Source organism: Podarcis melisellensis, assembly GCF_964234715.1.
Source record: "Podarcis melisellensis genome assembly, chromosome: 2".
Taxonomy (NCBI): domain Eukaryota; kingdom Metazoa; phylum Chordata; class Lepidosauria; order Squamata; family Lacertidae; genus Podarcis; species Podarcis melisellensis.
In genome coordinates, this window is record NC_138529.1 from 29,561,321 (window position 1) to 29,586,593 (window position 25,273).

The following is a 25,273-nucleotide window of genomic DNA, read 5'->3' on the forward strand; positions in this document are numbered from 1 at the left end:
TGTGGGGAGTCATCTGAAGAAGGGGCAGAGCTGCCTTCTTTGGAACCAGGGGATAGAGGCCTATCTGTTAGGGTTCCTCCTCTGCAGAAACTTCTGTTGGAAACTGCCTAATGGAGCGCTTTCAGGGCCTAATCATCCAGGTCAGAGTTCTCATTTGACTCTGAGGTGGGTCAGAATCCCAGACCATGACAAGGACTTCCACGCACATACACACATTTTGAAGACAATTTCTATAACCTATTTTTGCCCCAACAGAGACTCCTAACTCAGGATCCTGAGATCCCTGGGTCTGATCACTCTACTTTCTGTAACAGCTTGAGCCTGATTGCCTGTTTCCTCTCCAGTAAACAACGTGTTTGGCATGATACGTCCTAAGATGCTGTAGTACCAGTAAAACAGATGCATGTCTCCCTTTCTCCCCATTCCCCCAGGATGATTGAGTGCTGACTTGGTACAGGAAGAAGCAGAGTAACCCTTGAGTAATTTGCTGATTCAAAAATGGTTGTTCCCTGTGTGCTTTTTGTGCCAGCCACCATGTCCCAGGTGAAGAGGGCCTTGCAGCATCCTTTGATGTGGTTAGGAACAGGGCAGCCTTGAGACAGGGCATGGGGTGGAAAGGTTTCTCTGTTCAAGCAAGGAAAGCTTGCCTGTCCAAGCCTGTCCCACTGTGATCTTGCCTTGTCATAAATTAACCACACACACAATTAAAGAGCCTGTCTCGGCTCCAGGAGCTGCAGATGTATTTCATCCCGGGAGAGAGAAACGGAGAGAGAGAGAGAGGCACTGCTGTGTGAGGGCTATAAAGCATCTGAGAGCAGAACTTGGGCTCCTAGCAGAGGGGCTTGTGGCTGTTTGTCAGCACAAGGCAGGGGACGTGGTGTCGAATGGGAGGTGGGGGAGAAGAGAGCAGTGAGGTGTGAAACAGTGTGTTTTTGAGCAAGGGAGAGAAGAGGGAGAGAACTCTGTGCATGATTGTGTCTAGGAGGAGTGTGTGTTTGTGTGTATGGTAGCATTAGTAGCTGCTGAACATGGCAATTGCGTAGACCACTTCATTGTGTGGTTTGTTCCCTTAGCATTGACAATGTAATCACACCATTCTCCAGACATTTTTTAGGATCACCTAATGGCTGGCGTGGCATGGAAACTGACCTTCCACGCAGTGTGAGAGATCCAGTAGCAACAGTAGCAAGCTGGTGGACACTTTGTGGCTGCCATGTGGCACAGCTACAAGGCAGAAGGTGTTTCATGCTGCTTCCACATGAATAGCAGCTGTGGGCAGCTGGATCCTTCTGGCGGGCCATGTTTGATAGATGGGCAGAGCCGCCCACCTGTCAGTCACCAGATGTCACAATGAAATCAAATTATGCAGACAAAGGAGCAGACTGCAAAGTGTTGATGATCAGCTCATCATTGGGTGTTAGAAAATGGTGTGCACAGTGCTTTGCAGGTGCTGCCCATCACCTGACAGGCAATGCCTGCAAACTGTCTTTGGGCTCAGCTGCCCACCACCACCACTCCAGTGCCATATGTTGTCAGGCAGATGGGAGAGGCTTGGTTGATTTGGCCTTGTGAGCCAAATAGGGAGGTCTGCCATGTTAACCAGGTCCAGGAGGAGCCAAAGGATCCTGACAAGAGCGAGCAGCAGTAAATTACACCAAGCAAGTTAACGCTTTATTAGCAAAACAAGATCTACACAGGAGTGTCAGGCCTAATGAGCACAGCAACTCATCTCCATCAGGTCTTGCTTCCTTGAAGCAGTTGCCAAGACTAAAGGTTCCCGCCCCCCACAGTCACCCAAGTCTCCTCCTCTCCAGAGTTTCTTCCAAGCAATCAGAGACTATGCCTATGTGCTTGCCTTTGAACCTCCTGTTCCATGCCTCTCCTGGTTCTGGGAGGCTAAGGAGGAGGGTATGTTGTCATAGCAGGAGAGAGAGACACCCATGCCTCTTCACAAGCCTAACCCATCTCTGCCTCCCTCCTCCTCTTCAGCTTCTGATTCTGGGATTCTCTCTGCCACAGACTCTCCCTGCTCACTAAGCACTGTTACCTCTTCAGCTCCCAACACCACCTCTTCCCAGTCTTCTCCCTTTTCTCCTTCTGATCAGTCATTGTTGTCCCACTACCAATACCCAGGTCCTGAGCCTTCTTTCCTTGGGGGTTCTCCAGCTGGTTCCTCCCACCATTCTTCTGCATCCATCCAGTCCCTGACTGGTCCCTACTGCTGCCATAGCTTGCAACTCTGAAATCAGTGAAGTGATATTGTGGCCATGTGTGTCCCTGGTATGTTTGAGTGGGGGACCACCTATTCTCCAAATGATGGACAGTTTTACTTATCCTTTCTTCTCTTTCCCTGAGAGAGGTCAAGTGGAAGTATGTAGGAGACATCTCTGCAAGCTTTAACCATCCTGTGCTGGCCATTCCTTTCCACCTGCCATGTCAGATTTCCTGCTATGGATCTAAGGCATTGTGGAGGCTGCTTTCCTTTTGAGGGTTGCACATCCTTATGGATAATCTTCCAGCCAGGCAAAAGCATTTGAGAACAGAGCAGGGCTGGTGAGTTATGTGACCTGTGGGGTGGGGAGGGGCCTAGGTAGAGTCCTGAGGGCTGGCTAAAGCCCTGGAAGCCCTCATTTGTTCCCCAGTCCTGGGGTCTGCACCCTTGATGTAGGAGCCAGTCACACCAGCATATTTCTCTGTATAGTAGCAGATGCTGGAGCAATTAAGGGAGGCTCTTCCTCATTAGTCCGGCTATGTGCAGGACTTAGTAACATTGTAAACATTATGGAGGTGGGGGGATAGACGTAAGTCGTTTTTCCCCCCTCTCCACTTTTGACTCAGTATCTGGCAAACGGATCCAAGCAGGTATGCTTCGCTTGTTGTTTGTACACTGTCTTGGGGGGAAAAAACCTTTTCAGGTGTGGTTTTCAGGTCCATTTCAGGTGTGATAGTTGTGAGAATTAGACTTGTGTTCCCATTTGCGGGGTAATCAGAAGGCAGCCCTGGGTCGTTTGACCCTTTCATTCTCTCCCCTCCCCTATAAAAACTACACAAGACACTCTCTTTTAAAGTTTAAAGAACAAATAACTTTTACTTAATGTACTTGTCATTGCCGGCTAAATATATACAATGCAGGTAGATGATACATAAGTTGCTGAAACATCTTATGTAGATTTTTATCTAAGACTGACTAACATTTACAGGCTGACATACTCTGAGGTAGACAGCAGCACAGCACAGCACAACACAACATAACTGCTGCTCTAACTGTTCAGATGGTTCAACCAACTGCCATAACTGCCACAGAGTGTATGAAGGTCATAGAGTTCTACAGCTCTTTCAATTAACCCTTTACCTATGCATTCTGGATGCTAACATCCCACAATAGTGACATCACAAATCTAGCGATTTTGAAATCTGGCTTGTTGTTTTGATTCCTGCTGGAAGCTTGGAGAGGGGAGACAGCTGAAATGTACACATTTTCCTGTACCATTCTGCCTGCCAGAACACCTACGGAACTAGCTGGCATCATGGTCCAATGGTTATGTGTACACATGGATGCACTTGAGAGCCTCAGTTTTGAAGCATAATCTTTGAACCTTGCAGCTTAATGTGTCAAAAGATGGCTGCACTTTGGCCAAGAGAGTTGTTAATACAGAGAAGCAAATATTGTTTTTCACAATTATCTAAATATATGTGTATATCACACAATTACCCATATGCATATGTGCATCTATCTATATGTCTGTCTGTCTGTCTGTCTATCTATCTATCTACACACCCACACATATAAATATTTATATATTCCGGGAAACTGAAATGCCAGAAGGAAGCATGTGGAAAAAAACTAGTGGTACTCCATGGCCAGCTATCCATGTCTTGTGTTTGCAGCATAGCCAGAAGAAAACCTGGAATCTAGTTTCGATCAGCTATTATTTTTAGAAATTTGGAGGTTTCTAGCCTAAGCTTAGAAAGTAAACCATAGAGAGAGAGAGAACCTTCTCAGTGTCGGGGAGTAGCTTGGCAGGCATTATAAGGATTAGGACAAGGGTGAGGAACCTGTGGCCCTCTGGACATTGGCCCCCATCAGCTGCAGCCATCATGGCCAGAGATTAGGGGTGATGGGAGTCATAGATTTCCTACCCTGGATTAGCAAATAGCTATTTGTAGTTTACAACTTTTTAACTTTGCTTCCCGACCCTTGTTGTTGTTGTCTCATTTCTATTCCATAAACTCATAAGAAAATATATTGATGTAGTTTACTGAACCTCAGCTAAAAGCAAAGAGCTCAGTTAATAGAGCATGAGACTCTTAATCTCAAGGTTGTGGGTTCAAGTCCCAATTTTGGCAAAAAGATTCCTGCACTGTAGAAGGTTGAACTAGAAAACCTCGTGGTCCCTTCCAACTCCACAATTCTATGATTCTGTGGTACAATTATACTATGAACATAGCAACAAAATCAAAGGAGACTACATTAAAATAAAGAGGCATACAAAATGGGTCATTTGACAAGAAGGTTATAAAATACCTGACCTGCTTTCATTTGTCATGCGCATTTCTCCTTTTAATTCTCCCAGTGTCAAAAACTTTCAATTAAATTAACTGAAAGCAAGGATACATTTGTGCACACCTGCAGATGTTAACAATTTGCATCACTCCCTTCCCTGCCCCCCTCGTTTTCATGATGCAGAATTTGGATTTATTTATTGATTGATTCAACACATCACTGACTGTGGCATGTAGGAGACACCTTCAGTTATACAGCCTTGCACCGAGGGGAAGATTGCTGCAACTCCGATGAATCATTGGATGGACTTGTATCAGCCATTTGGGAGGGGAAGAGGGGACCATGGACCTGACCATAGAAAATGCTCATGGCCCCTCATGAAGCTCCAGGCAATGAGTCAACACGTTTCTCTCTTTATTATGTCTCTGCAGGGCAACCAGGACGCCACGGCTCCGCCTGACGCAATGGCCCAGCCCTACCCCCCAGCAACGTACCCACCACCCCCGCAGAATGGCATCCCTGCAGAATACGCTCCTCCACCACACCCACACCCAGCACAGGACTACTCGGGGCAGAGCACAGTACCTGAGCATGCCTTGACTCTCTACACGCCAGCACAGAGCCACACCGAACAGCCGGGCACCGACGCCAGCACGCAATCCATAGCGGGCACACAAACAGTACCGGTAAGTTACTTGGTGCTTGAAAGAGAACCTGTGAAAGGGGACCAGCCCTGGCCCGGAAAGGGCCTGCAGAGTGGGTTTTCAGGCCAGTTCAAGGAAGCCTGCAGTCAGGTAGGGAAGGAGGAGGGTGGTTCTATCTGCAAGGATGCAGGTATGAAGCCAGGTTGCTCTGCAGTCCATGCGCAAACTCAGCTGGAAAGTCCAAGGAGAGGTCTCCGCTCAAAAAATGGAGGGAGGCAGAACGTCCTGGTTCGAGACCGAGGGGCAGCATTATAGGCAAGCAGGTGGGCTGAAGCAGCAGATCAAAACCCCTCACCCTTCTCCTGGCTTATCTGGGATAAGAGACAACAAGGGATGGTGAATTGGGCCTGAAATAGAGCCGAGGGCTTGTGCAGCAGGAGGCAAGTTCACAGAGGCAATGCCAGTGCCCCAGCTGCCCCGTGGGCATTTGTGGCTCAGTGCTTAAGTTTCCTGGCTCCCCTTGTGTCCCTAATCACTTGTAATCTACCTGCTTGGCTGCTTGCCAATCCCATCGTGCCAATGATGTGGTTGTAATGCAGCTCAGTGAGGAAGCGCTGAGTGAGCAGTTCCCAGCCGCTCCTCCGTCCCTGAGTGCCAGGCTGGCTGCTTGCCACCGCGCAGCGGGGAGAGTGAGCTCTGCCTCCCCACATGGCTGCACACATGCAGACCCACATGCAAACCCAGAGGGGTCAAGCCAGGACCGCTTTGTTTGTCCCTGCCCACCATTGTGGCGGCACCAATCTTTATCCTGCTCTCTCATGAACACAAACGTAATAACGATCAGAACCCCTAAGAACACCCTCTAAGGTAGGCCAGTGTCATTATTCCCATTCTGCAGTTGGGAAGGTTAAGGCCTGAAGCAAGATAGGGAATCTGTGAATGGTGAGGTCTGAGCAGCTCACAGTCTTAACTATCTGCATATGCCACTGATCTGTGTATGCTGTTAAAGGTTTGCAGCTGCACCCTCTCCCCATCCATCACCTACTGAGTTCATATCACCACGTACTCAAAGCCCAATGGCCACATGCAAAGCCTAACTCCCAGCACTTAGCACTCTTGTAGGCGGCCCATATATCTGCAGCCAGCTTTTGCAAGGGGCAGTGATGGTCTTAAGCAAGCACAAAACAGTGGTGAGATCACAGTGGAATCTCTCTTTAATTTTCCCCTTCATCCCCAGCACACAGATGAAGCGGCACAGACAGACAACCAGACGCTACACCCACCAGAGTGTGGTTCTGACAAGCAGCAGCCCAAACGGTTACACGTTTCCAACATCCCTTTCCGCTTCCGGGACCCTGACCTGCGGCAAATGTTTGGGGTGAGTCCATTCCTCTCACTGCCCGCAACCTCTTTCGCTAAGCACGCTGACAAGTGTCCCCGGAGAACTCTGAGTACCTGCTACAGGCAGAGCCAGTGCTGCCATTTCCATTCCATTCCCTGTCGCGGGCATCACTGTTTTTGTTCCACTGCTGTTTGGTTCCTGCCAAATACGTTATTCACCTTGCCGTCCGGTTTTTTAGCATAAATTATGTAAGTTACCTACATTTGTTTCAACATAAAGTATACGTCAGAAGCAATAAAAAAAAGCTACATTTTGTAAGTCTGCGGACTTAAGAAAACCAATGACATTGTGAAAGCGTATTGACTATTTGCTTGACTGATCTCTGTTGCTGACCACAAACAAGCATGCAAACTGCAGCAATTTCCACTTCCTATTCCATTGGAATTTTCCAACATCCTTAATAGGTGGGATCAAATAACATTTGATCCCAAAGGAAAGGACAGAGCATATTCTTTGTATGCAAAAGGTTCCAGGTTCAATCCCTGATATACCCAGATAGGGCCAGGGCCATCTCTACCATTAGACAGAGTGTGGCAATGGCCTCAGGTGGCAGATGCTGGGGAACAACAACAGCACTCCCTGGAACCCCCCAGTTATTCCACTCTGCATCAGGACCATTTCTATGCCCCTCCCTTCCCAACAAGCAGGCTTGCTATCTCAATTGTGTAGGAGGTTTTCATGTCACCCGTGGTGGATTCAATTGCCAGTATAACTGGCTGATCTACCGTGCCCTTCTCCTCTGACAGCAAAACACCTTGGTCCAGCTCTGGCTGCGGCTAAGAGAGACCCCTGTCTGAAATCCTGCACAGCCGCTGCCAGTCAGAGTAGCCAATACTGAGGTTGATGAACCAGTGGTCCGACTTGGTATAAGATAGTTCCCTATGTTTCTCAAGCGGTGTGCCCTCAGCATCCTGCACACATCTTCTCCATGAACAGCTGTTGTGAGGTCTCATAACAACCCTTGTGGTGAGAGTGCTGAGCTGCTCCTAGCAAAGTCATACCATGGCAGGAGCTCCCTTCTAATCTCTCCCATGAAACTTGTGACACCACCCCAGCCCCAAGTAGGACTGACCTGTCTTCTCAGCCTATGCATAGGTAGAACTCAGCCTCTCTCAGCCTGGCAGCACATGAGACTGACTGGTCCTTCAATCCTGAAGTGTCTGCCATGTTGCTATCAAGCTCCCAGGGATGGAGCAGGCTCTCAAAGGCCTATGACAGAAGTGGGTATTTTGTGGTACTTTACTCCCCAGATTCCAGAGGTTACCAGGACACAGTGGCCCTTTTGGAGTAAATGGACAGCTTAAAAGGCTCAGGACGCAATACCTCAAGGACCGCCTCCACCCCCACTGTATGAAAGATTTCTGTTCTCCCAGGCCTTGGACTAATTAAATCATCTATGGCCTTTTAAAAAGTCACGGGGTTGTTTTTATTGGTTTGTTATTACATTATGTATTTTTGTGGTTTTGTAATGTAAACCGCCCTGTGGTCTTCAGGCGAAGGGTGGTATTTAAATTTAATAAATAAGTAAATGAAAGCAGACATGCTAAGATGGAGTGGACAGGGAATGATTACTCCTATTTTTACCTTCCATCCCTTCCTTCCTTTTGTTTTTGTTTTGTTCTGCAGCAATTTGGAAAGATCCTGGATGTTGAGATCATTTTCAATGAGCGCGGCTCCAAGGTGGGTTCAGCATGTTGGTGTCTGGTGCAACCCAAACATCAGTGTAGGTGCGCCTTCCCAGGGTCCAGACTGCCCTCTTGCCCCTTCCAGTTTCCTCTCTGTGCCTCAAGTTGCCTACCTAGTTTCTAATCACCCCTCTCTCCCACCCGCCCCCTAAAACCCTACAGCCATTGACTTAGAATCAAAGTTTGGTGTTTTAACTTTCACCCTAAAAGTGAACATGCTGAATGAAGATACTCCACAATATCAGGTTTGTGCATTCTTCAGATTCTAACTCTGAAGCAAGCAACAGAGAGAGTAAGGTTGGAAAGATGATAAAACTAGGAACTGCAAACCTTATAGCTAAGGCAACTTAATTGCAGGAAAAGAACACCCTCTCATGGTGAAACTGGAAATCACTCAAATTAAAAGAGGGGGGAAATGTTTTACCTAAGGCAAGTTGTTGCAAAGGTTTTGCAGGAGATAGAGTTGAGCATGGGTCTTTTTCAGAAATACATGCCAAAATACTTAACATAGTTTGCATTTTGTTTCCAGGAGGATATGGGGGTGTTTAGTTTGACAGGATTTGAAATTTCTCCCAGCTGTTAAATAACACATTTACTGAGTTTTCCTAGGCCCATTTCTTCAGGTTCAATATTGGCTTTTGGGGTCAAACCAGACTGTGACATGGGAGATGGGTGACCAGATCTCCCCACGTCTTTCTCATAGCTTAATTTCTCCTTGTGTGTATGTCATGGTGTGGGTGGGGAATTGGATCAGGAGCATGGCACTGGGAAAAGAGGATGTTGAACCCATAAGAACATAGGATGAATCAGACCAAAAGCCCATGTTGTCCAGCATTTTGTTCTCACAGTGGCTATCCAGAAGTCCAAGGGAAGCCCGCAAGCAGATCCTGAGTGCAACAGCACTGCCCCCACCTGTGATTCCCAACAACTAGTATTCCTTTCTCCCTACAATGTCTTCCTGATTCAAATCCCCACCCCACCCTGCCACAAAACTTATATTAGGTTTTTGGGGCAGGGGGGTAGGGGTGGGCAGGTATAACCCAGGTGCCTGTGTTTTCCCCATCTCCCAAAAGGGCTAATGGCAATGTTTGGGGAGGGGTATTCCAAATGGGAAATTGCAATGATGGGGAAAGGGTTAAACCGCTCCCAACCACCATCACATCTTTTATCCCCACCCCAAGCTGCATTTAAACTTTGGAAAAGGTGTTAGGAGATCCCCCCAGTCCCAGATTTCCCATGTCACTGTCTGGTTTGGCCTTTGGTCCTGGTCAAAGAATGAGGACTTCCCACAGTTTCCATCAGACATTCAGAAAGTGAATGAATATACTGTAATGTATCTCCAGGAATGTAATGCCTCTCCAGGTGGAATCGATTGCAAGTACCAGTAGCTCAGTCCAGAACACTTTACTCTTCCCATGAGGCAGCAGCAATGCACTCTGCCATGTCTTGCCCTGCAATTTTGGCCTCTTGGGAAGCTGGCGCCTGTCCTTATTCCTCTTGAGCCTTACCCCCTCCCCTTCTCCTTGCTTTGTCCCCCCCTCCCCAGCCCTTGGGGGTCGCTTGGGAAGTTCACATCCTGCCTCTTTCCCCAGGCCCTGGGGGATTCTTCTCTCTACTGCTCCTTACTCACCCCCCTCTCTCTGTCCTGTCCCACCCACCCCGTTCCCCCCCCTTTCTCATTCTCTTCCTCCTACTCCTCTTCCACCCTCTCTCCGTCCCTCCCAAATCCCCCTCTTTCTCTTTCTCTCTCCATTTCCTTTTCTCTCCTCCACTCACAGGGTTTTGGGTTTGTAACTTTTGAAACTAGTGCAGATGCCGATCGGGCACGGGAGAAGCTGAATGGCACCATCGTAGAGGGACGCAAGATCGAGGTGCGAACATGTGCACTGCCTGCTCTGCGTCGGGGCGTTAGGAGTCACGCTTGCTCCCCACATGCACACACACAGACACCCCTTTCTTTTCTAACCATTTCTACCTCTTGGGCCTCCCAGGACACGCAGGCGGGCGAGTGGATGTTGCATGCCCTGTGCTGTTGATCTCCCATAGGTGGTGGGGAGGGGTGGGGCACAGAGCAAAAGAAGAAGAGGAGGGCAGACCTTCTCCAGCAGGAGTCTGCTGGGATCTGCCAGGGAAAAGCTGGAGGGAGGGAGGGCAAGCATGATACTGCCAAATCCTCCAACCTCCCAGGCGCCAGCCAGATTGAACCACCTGCTACGCCTAGGCCCTAAAGGGTAGTCGTATTGCTGCCTGGCTTCCTTCTTGGTTGTGGTTCTGGTTTGTTTTCTTCAAAATGTTACATGACGGGGAGCCTCAGTGTCAGTGAGTTTGGAGGTGAGATGGAGCAAGGCCTTTGGTTTCTCCCTGGTGGACCCTTCTTGATCACACTGAGGCACAAAGTGTTGTGCCATATAAGATGCTTCTTGCAGAATAATGTTGCTTGAGTTTGCCAGGGCTGTGGTCAAGGGCGGACAGGCAGTGCTGATCTGATGCTGACGCCATCATTTTCTGGAGCTCCTGCCCCTCTGTGTTCCTTTGCATCTTCACAAGCCTGTCTGGTGAATGGATCTCCCACTGTGCATGAAGCCTTGGCAGGGCCCTCCCTGCATGCTGGGTGTTGAACGTTATGCTGGGAATGGAGAGGTTCAGAAACGTTTCCTTCAAAAGCTCCAAAATTCAACTTCCCACTCAACACGTCTGAAGCCTGTGTGCTCCAAAGGGCTGTACACCTAAGATAAGGAAATCGGGGCATTGCCAGACCTGTCATATGCAGGCAGGGTTTCCAGCCCATACTCTTTGGAGAATCTGGTCCAAACCCTGATTGGCTTTTGTCTGTCCTGAAACGTTCCTTGCGTCTCTAGTCCCACGTTCCCTCCTGGGAGGAGGATATTTTGCTCCAAGGACTGCCACTAACTCACTTTCTATGTGCTTTGTGTTGCCAGGTCAACAACGCCACGGCCCGGGTAATGACAAACAAGAAGGCAGCCAATCCCTACACAAATGGTAATGGAGTGAAGCTGTGGCAAGAGGGTGTGCTAGGCCAGAGCTGGTCATTGCTGGAAGACTGGCAGGCCTTTTTTTAAAAAAAGTGCTTTCTGTGGGGTGGGGTGGGCCTGTGTCAGGGCATGGGCAGAGTACTTTGTAGTACTTCCTGGGGAGGAATTGTTGTTGTTGTTGTTGTTGTTTAGTCGTTTAGTCGTGTCCGACTCTTCGTGACCCCATGGACCAGAGAACGCCAGGCACCTCTGTCCTCTACTGCCTCCCGCAGTTTGGTCAAACTCATGCTGGTAGCCTCGAAAACACTATCCAACCATCTCGTCCTTTGTCGCCCCCTTCTCCTTGTGCCCTCCATCTTTCCCAACATCAGGGTCTTCTCCAGGGAGTCTTCTCTTCTCATGAGGTGGCCAAAGTACTGGAGCCTCAGCTTCACAATCTGTCCTTCCAGTGAGCACTCAGGGTTGATTACCTTCAGTATGGAGAGGTTTGATCTTCTTGCAGTCCATGGGACTCTCAAGAGTCTCCTCCAGCACCATAATTCAAAAGCATCAATTCTTCGGCGATCAGCCTTCTTTATGGTCCAGCTCTCACTTCCATACATCACTACTGGGAAAACCATAGCTTTAACTATACGAACCTTTGTTGGCAAGGTGATGTCTCTACTTCTCAAGATGCTGTCTAGGCCTGTCATTGCCCTTCTGCCAAGAAGCAGGCGTCTTTTAATTTCGTGGCTGCTGTCACCATCTGCAGTGATCATTGAGCCCAAGAAAGTAAAATCTCTCACTACCTCCATTTCTTCCCCTTCTATTTGCCAGGAGGTGATGGGACCAGTGGCCATGATCTTCGTTTTTTTGATGTTGAGCTTCAGACCATATTTTGCGCTCTCCTCTTTCACCCTCATTAAAAGGTTCTTTAATTCCTCCTCACTTTCTGCCATCAAGGTTGTGTCATCTGCATATCTGAGGTTGTTGATATTTCTTCCGGCAATCTTAATTCCGGCTAGGGATTCATCCAGCCCAGCCTTTCGCATGATGAATTCTGCATATAAGTTAAATAAGCAGGGAGACAAAATACAGCCTTGTCGTACTCCTTTCCCAATTTTGAACCAATCAGTTGTTCCATATCCAGTTCTAACTGTAGCTTCTTGTCCCACATAGAGATTTCTCAGGAGACAGATGAGGTGATCTGGCACTCCCATTTCTTTAAGAACTTGCCATAGTTTGCCGTGGTCGACACAGTCAAAGGCTTTTGCATAGTCAATGAAGCACAAGTAGATGTCTTTCTGGAACTCTCTAGCTTTCTCCATAATCCAGCGCATGTTTGCAATTTGGTCTCTGGTTCCTCTGCCTCTTCTAAATCCAGCTTGCACTTCTGGGAGTTCTTGGTCCACATACTGCTTGAGCCTTCCTTGTAGAATTTTAAGCATAACCTTGCTAGCGTGTGAAATGAGTGCAATTGTGCGGTAGTTGGAGCATTCTTTGGCACTGCCCTTCTTTGGGATTGGGATGTAGACTGATCTTCTCCAATCTTCTGGCCACTGCTGAGTTTTCCAAACTTGCTGGCATATTGAGTGTAGCACCTTAACAGCATCATCTTTTAAAATTTTAAATAGTTCAGCTGGAATACCGTCACTTCCACTGGCCTTGTTATTTGCAGTGCTTTCTAAGGCCCATTTGACTTCACTCTCCAGGATGTCTGGCTCAAGGTCAGCAACCACACTACCTGGGGTATACGGGACATCCATTTCTTTCTGGTATAATTCCTCTGTGTATTCTTGCCACCTCTTCCTGATGTCTTCTGCTTCTGTTAGGTCCTTTCCACATTTGTCCTTTATTATGGAAATCTTTGTACGAAATGTTCCTTTCATATCTCCAATTTTCTTGAACAGATCTCTGGTTCTTCCCATTCTATTGCTTTCCTCTATTTCTTTGCATTGCTCGTTTAAGAAGGTCTTCTTGTCTCTCCTTGCTATTCTTTGGAAATCTGCATTCAATTTCCTGTATCTTTCACCATCTCCCTCGCATTTTGCTTGCCTTCTCTCCCCCGCTATTTGTAAGGCCTCATTGGACAGCCACTTTGCTTTCTTGCATTTCCTTTTCATTGGGATGGTTTTCGTTGCTGCCTCCTGTATAATGTTACGAGCCTCCATCCATAGTTCTTCAGGCACTCTGTCCACCAAATCTAAATCCTTAAACCTGTTCCTCACTTCCACTGTGTATTCATAAGGGATTTGACTTAGATTGTATCTTACCGGCCCAGTGGTTTTTCCTACTTTCTTCAGTTTAAGCTTGAATTTTGCTATAAGAAGCTGATGATCTGAGCCACAGTCAGCTCCAGGTCTTGTTTTTGCTGACTGTATAGAGCTTCTCCATCTTTGGTTGCAGAGAATATAATCAATCTGATTTCGATGCTGCCCATCTGGTGATGTCCATGTGTAGAGTCGTCTCTTGTGTTGTTGGAAAAGCGTGTTTGTGATGACCAGCTTGTTCTCTTGACAGAACTCTATTAGCCTTTGCCCTGCTTCGTTTTGATCTCCAAGGCCAAACTTGCCAGTTGTTCCTTTTATCTCTTGACTCCCTACTTTAGCATTCCAATCCCCTATGATGAGAAGAACATCCAAAACTGGCTCTTGTTTGCTAGAAAGCTTGACCCAGAGCTCCTTAGGCCTTTCACCTAGGTCTCTGGCAGGTAGGGCTGGCAGTGAGAGCACAGGACAGGTATGGGCCAGGGTGATGCTCTCACGTCTCCTTGTTCTTCCTCCCCAGGTTGGAAACTGAACCCTGTGGTGGGCACCGTCTATGGCCCAGAGTTCTATGCAGGTAATGTCTGGATCAGACCAGGTCCCTGGACAAGATCCTTGCTTGCTTGTTCCTGACACAGGTGCCTGTGACAAAACAAGAAGAGGGGGCTGGGGGGCAGGGTGCTATCCATAGGGCCTCAGTGAAACAGGCCAGAGGATGAGTCATCTCTTCTGGGGGTGCTCATGGGGGTTTCCTTTTCTCTCCCACAGTGACAGGCTTTCCATACCCAGCCACAGGAACAGCGGTAGCGTACCGGGGGGCGCACTTACGGGGGCGGGGGCGCACGGTCTACAACACGTTCCGGGCAGCTCCCCCACCTCCGCCCATCCCCGCTTACGGAGCGTGAGTATTTGCCACAGAGACAGGGGCCTTCGAAAGGCGGGCGGGGGGAGCCTTTGGGCTCTTTGGACAGAGACAACAGGTGATTGGTCTGCCCCCACATTCCCCACGAGCAAGCCTCAGGGGAAACACTTCCCAGTTGCCCTGCCCTGACTACATCTCCAGCCATGTTTGGGGCATATTTGGCCTGCACCTGGCTGGCTGCCCGTTTCACCTAGAGAAAGGCGTCTGCTTTAGGTGTGCCTGTTTGATTAGGATAGCTGGCCATAGAAGTAACACTGTGACTAGCACACTCAGTAGCCATTTTGTCTTGGCTCTTTCAGAAGATTTGTCCCTGTTTGCCTCTTAACATTTTTTTATTATTTTGCGAGGTGGAGGAATACAGGCAACTTCCCACTAGCACAGGGGTTGTGTTGCAGGTCAATGCATGCTTCAGCCCATTCCGCCCCCTTCCGGGGCCCAAAGTGGCACACATGCATGCCTTAGTAACGTGCAAACTGGTTGTTTCCTGTACAATCTCTTCTGTGTAGTGAAATAGAAACTGACAGTTATATATAAAGTGAGGGTTTGGTTTGGTTTGGTTTGAATACTGTGACTATGCAAATAATAGGCTAAAGGAGTCCAGTGAGTGTGATTGTCAAACCCATGTACTTACCACATAGAAGACACTCATGTGGCACTTCACATATCACAAGATTTGCACAGCTGGGAAAGCACACTGTGTAGTTGTGCACTTCCTCCCCGCCTGCCCCCCCCCAGTAAGAACCCTCAACTCCTCTGCCTATCATAAATTATGCAAGCCAGTTGCATTCATGCAGATGTGCTTTGCGCAAAATATTTATTTGTATGCTCTAGTCTGAAACTGATTTGCGCAGTGTAGATTTTATTGATTTATTTGGCAGCAAGGGAAGCATGAGGGACAGCTGGGCAAGGAAAGATGGGAACATCAGAAGAGCCCATCTAGTCCAGCATCCTTTTCTCACCCTGGCCAACCAGATGCCTGGGGGAAGCCTGCAAGCGGTTTCTGGGAAGTGCTATTCAGAAGCATTGCTGCCTCCAAAGGTGGAGGGAGACGATGACTAGAGGCCATGCAGGATGGGACAGGTGGCCATAGTAGGCACAGAAGCTGCATCCTTTACAGACTCTTTCTATTCCCTACTGACAGAAGAGTTAGAAACTCGCTTAGTTTAGTATCTATACATGAGTAATCATAGCATCCATGTCCATGCTTAAGCATGGAACATATCTGAGTGGCTGCAGCCAGATTCCCCGAAGGAGCATCTGCTCCTTCTTGGTCATCCCACTTGCCTGTCAGGCAGATCGCCCCCATCCAGCTTGATGACTAGCACATTTGCATCTCGCCGTGGAAGCAGAGAGAGGCCATTAACAGCACTGAAAACCAGAGTCACAGAGGTCCGTTTGATGCCAGAGCCAGGGTTACCCTTTGAAACAAATGTGCAGTCGCACGGAATGGACTTCAAAGTGCCTCGCACGCAGCCATAAGTCACCGTTGCATTGCTTCTTTCCTCTGCAGAGTGGTTTACCAGGACGGATTCTACGGTGCTGAAATTTATGTAAGTCCAGCCTTTCTTGATTTGCTCTTACAGGAGAGAGAGAGAGAGAGAGAGAGAGAGAGAGAGAGAGAGAGAGAGAGAGAGAGAGAAATTCTTGTTTGTTGACTCTCCAGTCCAAGCTGCAGTAGCCCACCGGCTGATTCTCGTGCTACACCACTCCTCTCTCACCCCCACAAACACACACGCTGGTAAATAGGCACATGACCTTCTGGGGAGGATATTTCATGTCTTGACAAATCCCACCTGCTCACTTGGTTAAGAGAGACGACCGGGCGGGGGATTTGCAGAGCCAGTGCTTGCAAATGCAACGCAAGCGCAAAGGATATTCTGCTTGGTCTCGGGGCATTGGGGAGCAGAGGAGGTAAGGCAGCAACTGTACACCCTCCATCCGCTCTATCCCTTTTCATCACTCCTGAGTTGCTGCTTATGAGGTGTGTGTACCATTGACTCTCCCCACCCCCACCCCGCCATTGCAGAGTCCCCCATAGCATCAAGGCAGTGAAGGAAACAACTTGAAATAAGCTTCCCCGCACACATGCTGTAGGAGGACCACTGCAAAACAGCAGAGCATGTTGGGACAGGGGTGGCGCTCAGGCTCGCACGCAGGTTCGACCTGCCAGTGGCCCTGTGCCTTCTACAGCTGCTCCCCCCCAGGGCAGGATTTATTTGCTGGTCCAGTGTCAGCATGCTGTCTTCTAGCGGCATTTCCCCCTCCATATTTAAAGTGCTCTGGGCAATATTTCAGGCGCACACTGACGGATTTATCAGAGGCGACATCTCGTTAACACCGCCACCCGCCAGGGAGGTGACATTCTCTCCTCAGCATGTTTAATTTCTGCAGGTTAATGTTAGTGAGATCCCCGGGGAATGCTAATGAGACTGGTGTTGGGCTAATCTGGTGGGGTGGCTGCATGCGTCCCTCCTGAGCTTGGTTAGCACCTGGGGTGCCCAGCTTCTTTGCTGAGAACCAGCCTCATGACACAAGATGCCTCTTTTCCTGGTTGCCGGCACAGGCACCGCAGCCTTCACAGTAACTTTTTGTCTCTCCTCTTTGCTCCAGGGGGGTTACGCAGCCTACAGATATGCCCAGCCGGCAGCGGCAGCAGCAGCTTACAGTGACAGGTAAGCAGCCCTACCTGTTTATTAGTCCTGATCTTGCGGTTCATGGCCTGTTCCCCTGCCCAGTGTTATCAGCCAGCATCCTCGACAACAAGGATGAGGAAGGGTGCCCCCGTACTGTCCCCACCAGCAACACCAGTTTACGGGGTCTGGATAGGACACCCCAAGGAGTGAGGAAGGTGGGCCATCATTGCCTTCAGCAGGCCGTGTTCCCATCCTCTACAAACCCACTTCTGCATCTGTGAGGGCCATTGCTTGACCTGTCTGGATATGAAACTCCAGGGCTCAGCAGCGCATAGAATTGTTGGAAAGGTCCCTGAGGATCATCTAATCCAACCCTCTGCAATGCAGGAATATGCAGCTGTCTCATACGGGGATCAAACCTGCAACCTTGGCATTATCAGCACCACACTTTAACCAGCTGAGCTATCCAGACTCAATCTGACCTGACCCCTGGCTCTTATTATAATGTGCCTCAAATACCAGTTGTTCATGAGAATCTGCTTCATTCCTTTCACACCTATAGGAATCAATTATTCTATTCTATTCTATTCTATTCTATTCTATTCTATTCTATTCTATTCTATTCTATTCTATTCTATGGAGCAACTGTATGGAACATGACCAAGTTCTGTGGGGCCTGTTAGGTGGCCTCTCTTGCAGGGCAAAGCTCTGTGGTAACAAGGCAGCTGTATTTAACTCTTCACAGTCCCCTCATTCTTCTAATATCCAAATTATGACAAAGGTGGCTGTGGTTATCATACTGGAAAGCTGGAGGAAATATTATTTATCTGGTTATTAATTCACACTGATTAACATTCCCCTCACCCCTTTACTACCTTTGTCTTTTAGTATCCTATTAGAAATGCGGTTGATTGTCATTTAATTAGTCTATCGGTGGAATATCAGGGAAAGCGTTGAATGGTAACTACTTTTAGATCACTCCAACATGACATTCTTCCTCCATGGAAGCATGCAGATGAAAAACATGGAGACAGAATTGGGGGGGGGGACCCATCCAGTTTTCCCAGGAAAGAGCTGCAAGCAACCTATTAGATTTTTGCCAGGTCCTTCTCATGAGTCTCCTGGAAAATATAAATGGACTTTTATGATATATTAAAATTATGATATAAAGTTTTCCACCTCTATTATTTCTCGACAAAGAGGAAAATGCATGTTTAGTTATTCTGCTTGGTTTAAAATGCCCACATTTTACTTAATGTATAGGCATTCTAATGGTTAGGGCAGGGGGAGGGGAAGCTGTGTGTCCCTACAGACATTGTTGGGCTCAAACTCCCACCAGCTCCAGCCACCTTGGCCAACGGCAATATCTAGAGGGAGGTTCCCCCACCCCTGGTTTAGAAGAATGGGCTCTGAGCTACAGTTCGGATCTCAGTTAAGCCACAAGGGTGGTCTTAGGTGAATCCCAATATAATCTCAGCCCCCCATCTGCAGTAATGCTGGCCTACCTTACAGGGCTGTGTCAAGAATTACTGAGATGGTTTATCTATTTAAAAGTGTTTATATACCTCTGTATCATAAAGCTATATCACAGCAGTTTACAGCCACATGAAAACAAAAAACCAAACAATAAAATCATCAAAAGTTAACTTTAAAATTAAAAACTAACATCAACAAAGTACAACAGGTGTACTCTTAATTGCCTGCATAGGCCTGGCAGAACAGAAAAGTTTTCAGCAGGCATTTAAAAGTTGTCACCGTAGAGGCCTGCTGAATCTCTGTGGGCAGCGTGTTCCATAGGACTGGGCTGATGACACTGAAGGCTTCTCATTGTTGTCAAACAAGCCTCACCAACTCAGGTAACAACCAAAGACACTCCTGCATGTGATCTCAGTGATCCCTGAGGTGTCCTGGACCCATGTCACTCAGGACTTTGTAAGTCAATCCATGAACCTTGAACCTGGCTTGGTTAGCAGGTGTGCAGCTGTTTTAACAATGGTGTGACATGTTCTAGAAGCATGGAATTGTAGAGTTGGAAAGGACCCTGACCAGAAGCTCCCATCCACAACCTGCCTACCACAAGCCTCCAGTCCAGACCCAAGGGCAGCCCCACTTAGAGCCCATTGCAGTATTCAAACCTCCAAGATATCATTATGCACACAAAGTAATTTGAACTATAAATACTAAGCATTCTTAAAATCCCCTGAGCTTTTACTGCTTTAAGACTTTAGCTATTGAATATCAGTCTTGCAACTCCATTCTTCTTTTTGAAATATTAGTTTAAGAACCCCTGGAATTAAGCTCTTTGTTCCTTCTCTTCCTCACACACAAAATCCTCTTATAATTTATTCCTCTTATGATCCAATATTGCCAAAGGATCTGCTCCAGTCCCTGTTCCCCATCCTTCCGCACCCTTTCCTGTTTTCCAGAGGCAGCCAGGAAGCTATTCAGCCTCCATTTCCTGTGTGCCACACACAACCAGTTCTTTTCATCTCGATCCCCTTTTCCAGCTGGTTGCCACACTGTAATTCACTCCGATTCCTCCTCCATCTCCTTTTTTCTAATAAGCACAGATGCACAGCATCACAGACTTAATGTTCACCATCTAGGACAACATCTAGCCGGGGAACCTTTTCTAGCCCAGGGAGTGTTCAGAGGACCATTTTGCCCTGAGGTTCCCCACTCCTCATCTAGGATAAGTGTGGGAAACATTTGGCCCTCTGGATCTTGCTGAGCCACAGCTCCCATCAGCCCCAGCGAGCATGGCCAATGGCCAGGGATGATTGGAATTCAGTGTTCAGCAACATCTGACAGGTCAAAGGTTCCCCCACAGCTGATCTAGGAGCTGGCCAGATTTTTAAGGAGCCCAAGTTTGGGTGCCTCTCCCTAGTTAGCTTCCCTCCTCCTTCCCTCCCTGGGCTGCCAATGCCTTTGTTCTCTCAAGTCTGAGGAAGGGGCAGGCACTTGTTTCATTCTTCCCACGACCATCACTTCTGGCCAAACGGGGGTTCCAGGCACATGCTTCTGTCTCGCACACCTCGCTGCCCCCCACCCTGCAATTGCCACTTTGCACCAGAGAAGAAATGCCCAGGGGACTGGAAGCACAACTTGGGCATGTAATGTGTCATTCTGGCCAGAGACCTGGGAGTTGTGCTGCCAGTGAGAGCGGGAGATACTTCGCAAGGTGGAACCGGAGCAGCAGTCCATGCCAGGGCAGCTCTTTCAGTTCGCAGCATGCCCACTGCTATCTGTGACAAGGCAGCACAGGTGATGGGCAAGGGCTGGGCTTGAGCAGGTGTTCCCGAATACACACCTCGCAACCTATTTTAATGTGTGTTTCTTTTACGCTCTCTCAGTTCTTTTCAGGTTTTGCGTATTTTCCCTTGCACTCTGGTGCCAAGCACAGAATTTCCCTTGTTTGCAACACTTTTCCAGTGGCCGGCCCTTGGTTGCTAGTAATGACTTCCTTCCCTTAGACCTTCTGAAGATGTTCAGGGGAATTTCTGTCCCATTAAACTTTAATTAGTTTAATGTAAATGCCCAGTGCACTTCCTTCTTTAAAAGTCTCACCACGGCAGAGGATTTCGCGCAGCAGCTAAGAAGGGCAGGAGAGGCAGCATCTTCCCAAAAGGAGTCCTGGAGCATGCGGTTTGTAAATCAAAAATAAGGTTTATTTACAAAACACCAAAAAACAATCCTGGTGACGAACCACACATCTCAGCAAAAACACACACCCAAAAGGGAGAAGGGGGAAGAACAAACAAACAGGGGGACTATTTATACAGACTCATGTTCCTGGAAGCCTAATGACCTCCAGCTGCTCAGTGATTAGAGCGTTTCTGCTACTCTTAACCCTTTGATAGCAACACCCCCTCTCGCTCGTAACACTGAGCTGTACCAACCTTAATACAAATTTAAACCTGAACAGAAACATTTATGAGATTGCGGACTCAAAGCTTTTGTAAAACCGTCTGCGAGATTTTCTTGGCTTGGACAATACTTTAGTTCAATTAAACCTTGTTTTACACTTTGGCATACATTTTGATAACGGATATCCAAGTGTTTTGTGTGCGCCTTGAATTGACCTGATTTAGCTAGTTTAATACAAGGTTGATTGTCTTCCCACACTCTGATAGGTAGGGAACATTCTCCAAACAATTCTTGTACCAGTTGCTTATAAAATTCCAGTTCTCTACATATATCTGATAACGCATTGAACTCAGATTCAGTTGAACTTAAAGCTATAAGTGATTGTTTTCTTGATCTCCAACCAATTAGTGCATTTCCAAATTTTATCGCCATTCCTGACACTGATTTTCTATCTGGTCCAGCATCTGCCCAACTGCTGTCGGCCCAACATTCAAGTTGTGTGCTGCCCTCTGCTGATAGTTTTAAGCGAAAGCTTTTGGTAGTTTGGAGATACCTTAAAACTCTTTTTACTCCTTGCCAAGCATGCATTGATGGTTTTTCAGCTTGTCTACACAGCATGTTGACAGCATATGTTATATCGGGCCGAGTCCACTGTGCAATGTGGAGTAGACTGCCTATCGCTGACTGGTAAACCCCGGGATTACAGAACTCTGCCTTTTGCTCAGTTTGAGCATCCTTTGTGTAACTTAACTCCATTGGGGTTTTAACACCAGCACAGTTGTTCATTTTAAACCTTTCCAGCAACTGCTGGATTTTAGCTTCTTGGCTAAGCCAATAGTTACCATTTTCATCTTGCTGAATTTTAACTCCTAGATAAACAGATACATTGCCTAGTGATTTTATCTGAAACCTTTCTCCAAGCTTGGTGGCAAATTGTTGTGCAAGTTTATCATCCTTTCCACTGTATAATAAATCGTCAACAAATATCAAAACTGCTTCTTGTTCACATCCCGAGCCTTTTAGATAAAGACACGCATCTGCTGCGCTCTTTCTGAACCCCATGCTCTCTAGAGCATCGTTTAAGCAGGAATTCCAATTACGGGCGGACTGTTTCAACCCATAAATGGATTTGTGTAGGCGCCAGACCTGGTTTGGCTTGTCTCCTTCAAAACCTGGTGGTGGTGTCATATAGACTTCCTCCTGTAAGTCTGCATTTAAATAAGCCACATTGACATCAAAATGAAACAGCTTATTTCCCTTCTTAGCTGAAGAGGCTAGAAGCATTCTTAATGACTCCGACCTTGAAGTAGGGGCATAGATTTGAGAATAGTGAACACCTTTGCGCTGCGAAAACCCTTTTGCAACTAGCCGGGCTTTATATTGCAACTCTTCAGTAGTTGTGGGCTTTAAACGATATACCCATCGACAACCTACAGCTTGTTGCCCTTTCGGAAGCTCTGTACTTGTAAACACACCGAGAGACTTCATTGAAGCCATCTCTTTTTCCATTGCTTCCTGCCACTTTACGGCTTCTGAGCTTGGAAGCTGTTGTACTTCCATATAGCTTTCTGGCTCACACTGTGCCATATTTACGTATACACTTGTCACCTTAAACCGCTCTGGCGGCTTGCCCTTCGTTGCACGACTTGACCTGCGCAATTGCTCCTCTTGTGCCCCCTCTGACCGTTGGCTGTCAGAATCTGTCTCAGACTTTATGTCTGGACGCGCCCCTAGGGATAAAGACCTCCGTTTAGATACCTTCCTTGGGCTTGGTGTTGCAGGTGACCTGCTTTGCTTTTGCTGTCTGCTAGGCCTACTGACTGGCGAAGTTGGAGCACTCCTAGATTCTGGCTTTTCTACCTTAGGAGAAGAACCTCGTGCCTGATCAGAATCTGCATCTGAACCATGTGCACCATCCCCTTCTGGCTCATCACTCTCTGGACTTTCTTTCTCAGCATGAATGCCTAAATCATCTCTCAAAATGTCAGGGTTAGCGTGTAAGTGAGTCCATCCGGACTGCTCACAAAAATCAGCGCTCCTACTGAGGACCACTCTTGTAGTATCCCCACCTGGGTCCACAAACCTCCAAGATTTGGCATGTGGTTCGTACCCGCAAAAGATGAGTTTCCTAGCCCTTGGACTTCCCTTTTTCCTTAACGCTTTTGGGATAAGTACATAGGCTTGAGATCCAAACACCCGAAAGTAATTAACTTTGGGCTTCTTCCCATATAAAGCAAAATAAGGCGTAGTATCAATTACCGAATTATATACTCGGTTCAGAATATGAGTAGCCGCCTGCCAGGCTTCCGCCCAGTAACTTTGAGGAAGTTTAGCATCAAACAACATAGAGTTTGCCAACTCTTGCAGAACCCTATTTTTACGTTCGGCCACGCCTCCTTCTTGGGGGGAATAAGGTGTAGACAGACGATGCTTAATTCCCTTTTTCTTAAAGAAATTCTGCAACACAGACCCGGTAAATTCTGACCCTCTGTCTGTCTGAAAAGCAAGTACTCTAGTACCGAATTCAAGTTCTACCGCATGAACCCAATTTTTAACTGTTTCTGCAGTATCTGCTTTTGTTTTGAGAGGAAAAAACCATGTAACCTTTGTTTTGTCATCCGAGAGACACAGTGCATACTTCGAACCTCCCATGCTAGCAACAGGCATTGGGCCACATAGGTCCATATGCACAAGTTGGAATACTTTGTCAGATTTCCTATCTGAACTGGGATAGCTGCATCTATGAACCTTCGCACTTTTGCATGCAGTACAATCCAAATACTTATTACATTTGTTCAATTTGCACCCTTCTGATAATTCAGGTTGCCTTTTAACATACTGAAAATTAATATGCCCTAAACGGCGGTGCCATAAATGAACACAAGAATTATGGGTAGGCGTGTTCACACAACCAGCATGAACCTGTTCAACTTCATCTGGACTTGTCTCAAAATAATATAACCCATTTCTGCATTCCACCTGCAAAAGAGATACGTTATTCTTTGAAATAGTGCAAACCCCATTTTCAAACACAGTTTTAAACCCATTTCTATCAAGTTCTGACACAGACAAAATACACCCCTTCAGTCCCTTTAGCACGTAGGCATCAATTTCTGTTTGCAAACAATTCAAGAACACTGTGCCTACAGTCTCTAAGGAACGTTTAGTTGAATCTGCCATTGTCACAACTTTAGGGGTTAGCAAATGTCTGCAATTCTGCAAACGTACACTAGATGGCGCCACCAGGTGGTGAGATGCACCACTGTCGATCAACCAGCGTAGATTGCTGCCTTGGCCACGCCCTTGCATCAACGCCATTGCTGAAGCCATGTGCTGTGTGCTGTGGGAGTAGCCACGACCTCCTCCTCTTCTTCGACGTCCCCTGGAACTCCTTGTCTGGTAACTAGGGGTAACGGCCTTGTTGCTGTCTTGACCAGGTTCACGTGTGCAATTCCTGATTAGGTGGGAAGGGGAACCACAGCGAAAACAGTGTCTAGCTGCAAAAGCATTTACTGTGTGCTCAAACTCAGCATCAACACTCTTAGGCACAGCATAACTCCCCTTTAAAGACAAACCTCTTTCTCTTTGCCTTTTATCCTGTTCATCCGCAAGCCGAGAAGAAATGTATTCAAGGGTTAATTCAGTTGAAGGCATAGCTTCCAAAGTTAGAGCTAGAGTCTCATAGCTTTTATCAAGAGAAGACAACAATATGTATGACTGCTGCTCCATAGAGAAAGGAATGCCCAGCTGTCTTAGTTGATTAAAGGCAGACACCATTTTGGCAATATGTTCTTTCACACACGCTCCCGGTTGGAGACGTAAATCAAACAAACATCTTGTAGCATGGATCTTGGCCCCCGCAGTGTTTCTGGAATTTAACCGCTGCAGAACCGTCCAGACCTCATGCGTGTTCTTTAACTCAGAAACATAAGGCATTTGCTCTGGTCCCACTGCCAAAACTAGTAGACCTTGGGCTTTCCTGTCGCGTTTCTGTGAAGCTGCTGCTGCTGCTTTGGCTTCTGCAGACGCGTCTGCAGCTGCCTGTAAAGGCGGTGCTTCAGTACAGCTCCACAACTCTTTTGCTTGCAACCAAACCCTTACTCTAGCCTTCCAATCTTGCCAATTTTTCCCATTGAGTCGCGTAAACGGGACAGTAAAACTTTCCTGGGACTCTGCCATCCTCCCTGGGGCTTAGGAACGATACTCACACACCTGTAGACCGTCTCCCAGCTGCTGAGGTGGCTCCTTGAGGAATCAGACGTCTTCCAGCGAGTACAAACTGCGCAGTGCCTCTTTAAAACTTTTCTAGGCACGTTGCAGGACTCAAGCTGCTTTGGAGGCTTTCGTTGTCGGCAACCGCTTCTGTCTTCACTCCAGTCC

General features: G+C 47.5%; 1 protein-coding gene across 18 annotated transcripts in view; it reads left to right on the forward strand.

Moving 5' to 3' along the window:
* RBFOX3 (RNA binding fox-1 homolog 3) overlaps positions 1-25,273 on the forward strand; it is a 225,372-nt gene that overhangs the window by 195,454 nt on the left and 4,645 nt on the right. For 6 of the 18 annotated variants that reach the window (XM_081899817.1, XM_081899819.1, XM_081899824.1 and 3 more), the window contains 9 exons: positions 4,936-5,190; positions 6,386-6,526; positions 8,177-8,230; positions 10,014-10,106; positions 11,175-11,235; positions 13,995-14,048; positions 14,240-14,372; positions 15,904-15,943; positions 17,004-17,065. In XM_081899817.1, the coding sequence (XP_081755943.1) occupies positions 4,969-5,190; positions 6,386-6,526; positions 8,177-8,230; positions 10,014-10,106; positions 11,175-11,235; positions 13,995-14,048; positions 14,240-14,372; positions 15,904-15,943; positions 17,004-17,065 (860 nt within the window). In that variant the 5' untranslated portion in view covers positions 4,936-4,968. Of the gene's footprint in view, positions 1-2,268; positions 2,554-2,651; positions 2,773-2,840; positions 2,863-3,334; positions 3,694-3,715; positions 5,191-6,385; positions 6,527-8,176; positions 8,231-10,013; positions 10,107-11,174; positions 11,236-13,994; positions 14,049-14,239; positions 14,373-15,903; positions 15,944-17,003; positions 17,066-25,273 lie in introns of those variants that run through there. The other 12 variants (XM_081899823.1, XM_081899813.1, XM_081899822.1 and 9 more) reach the window with 11 other exon arrangements.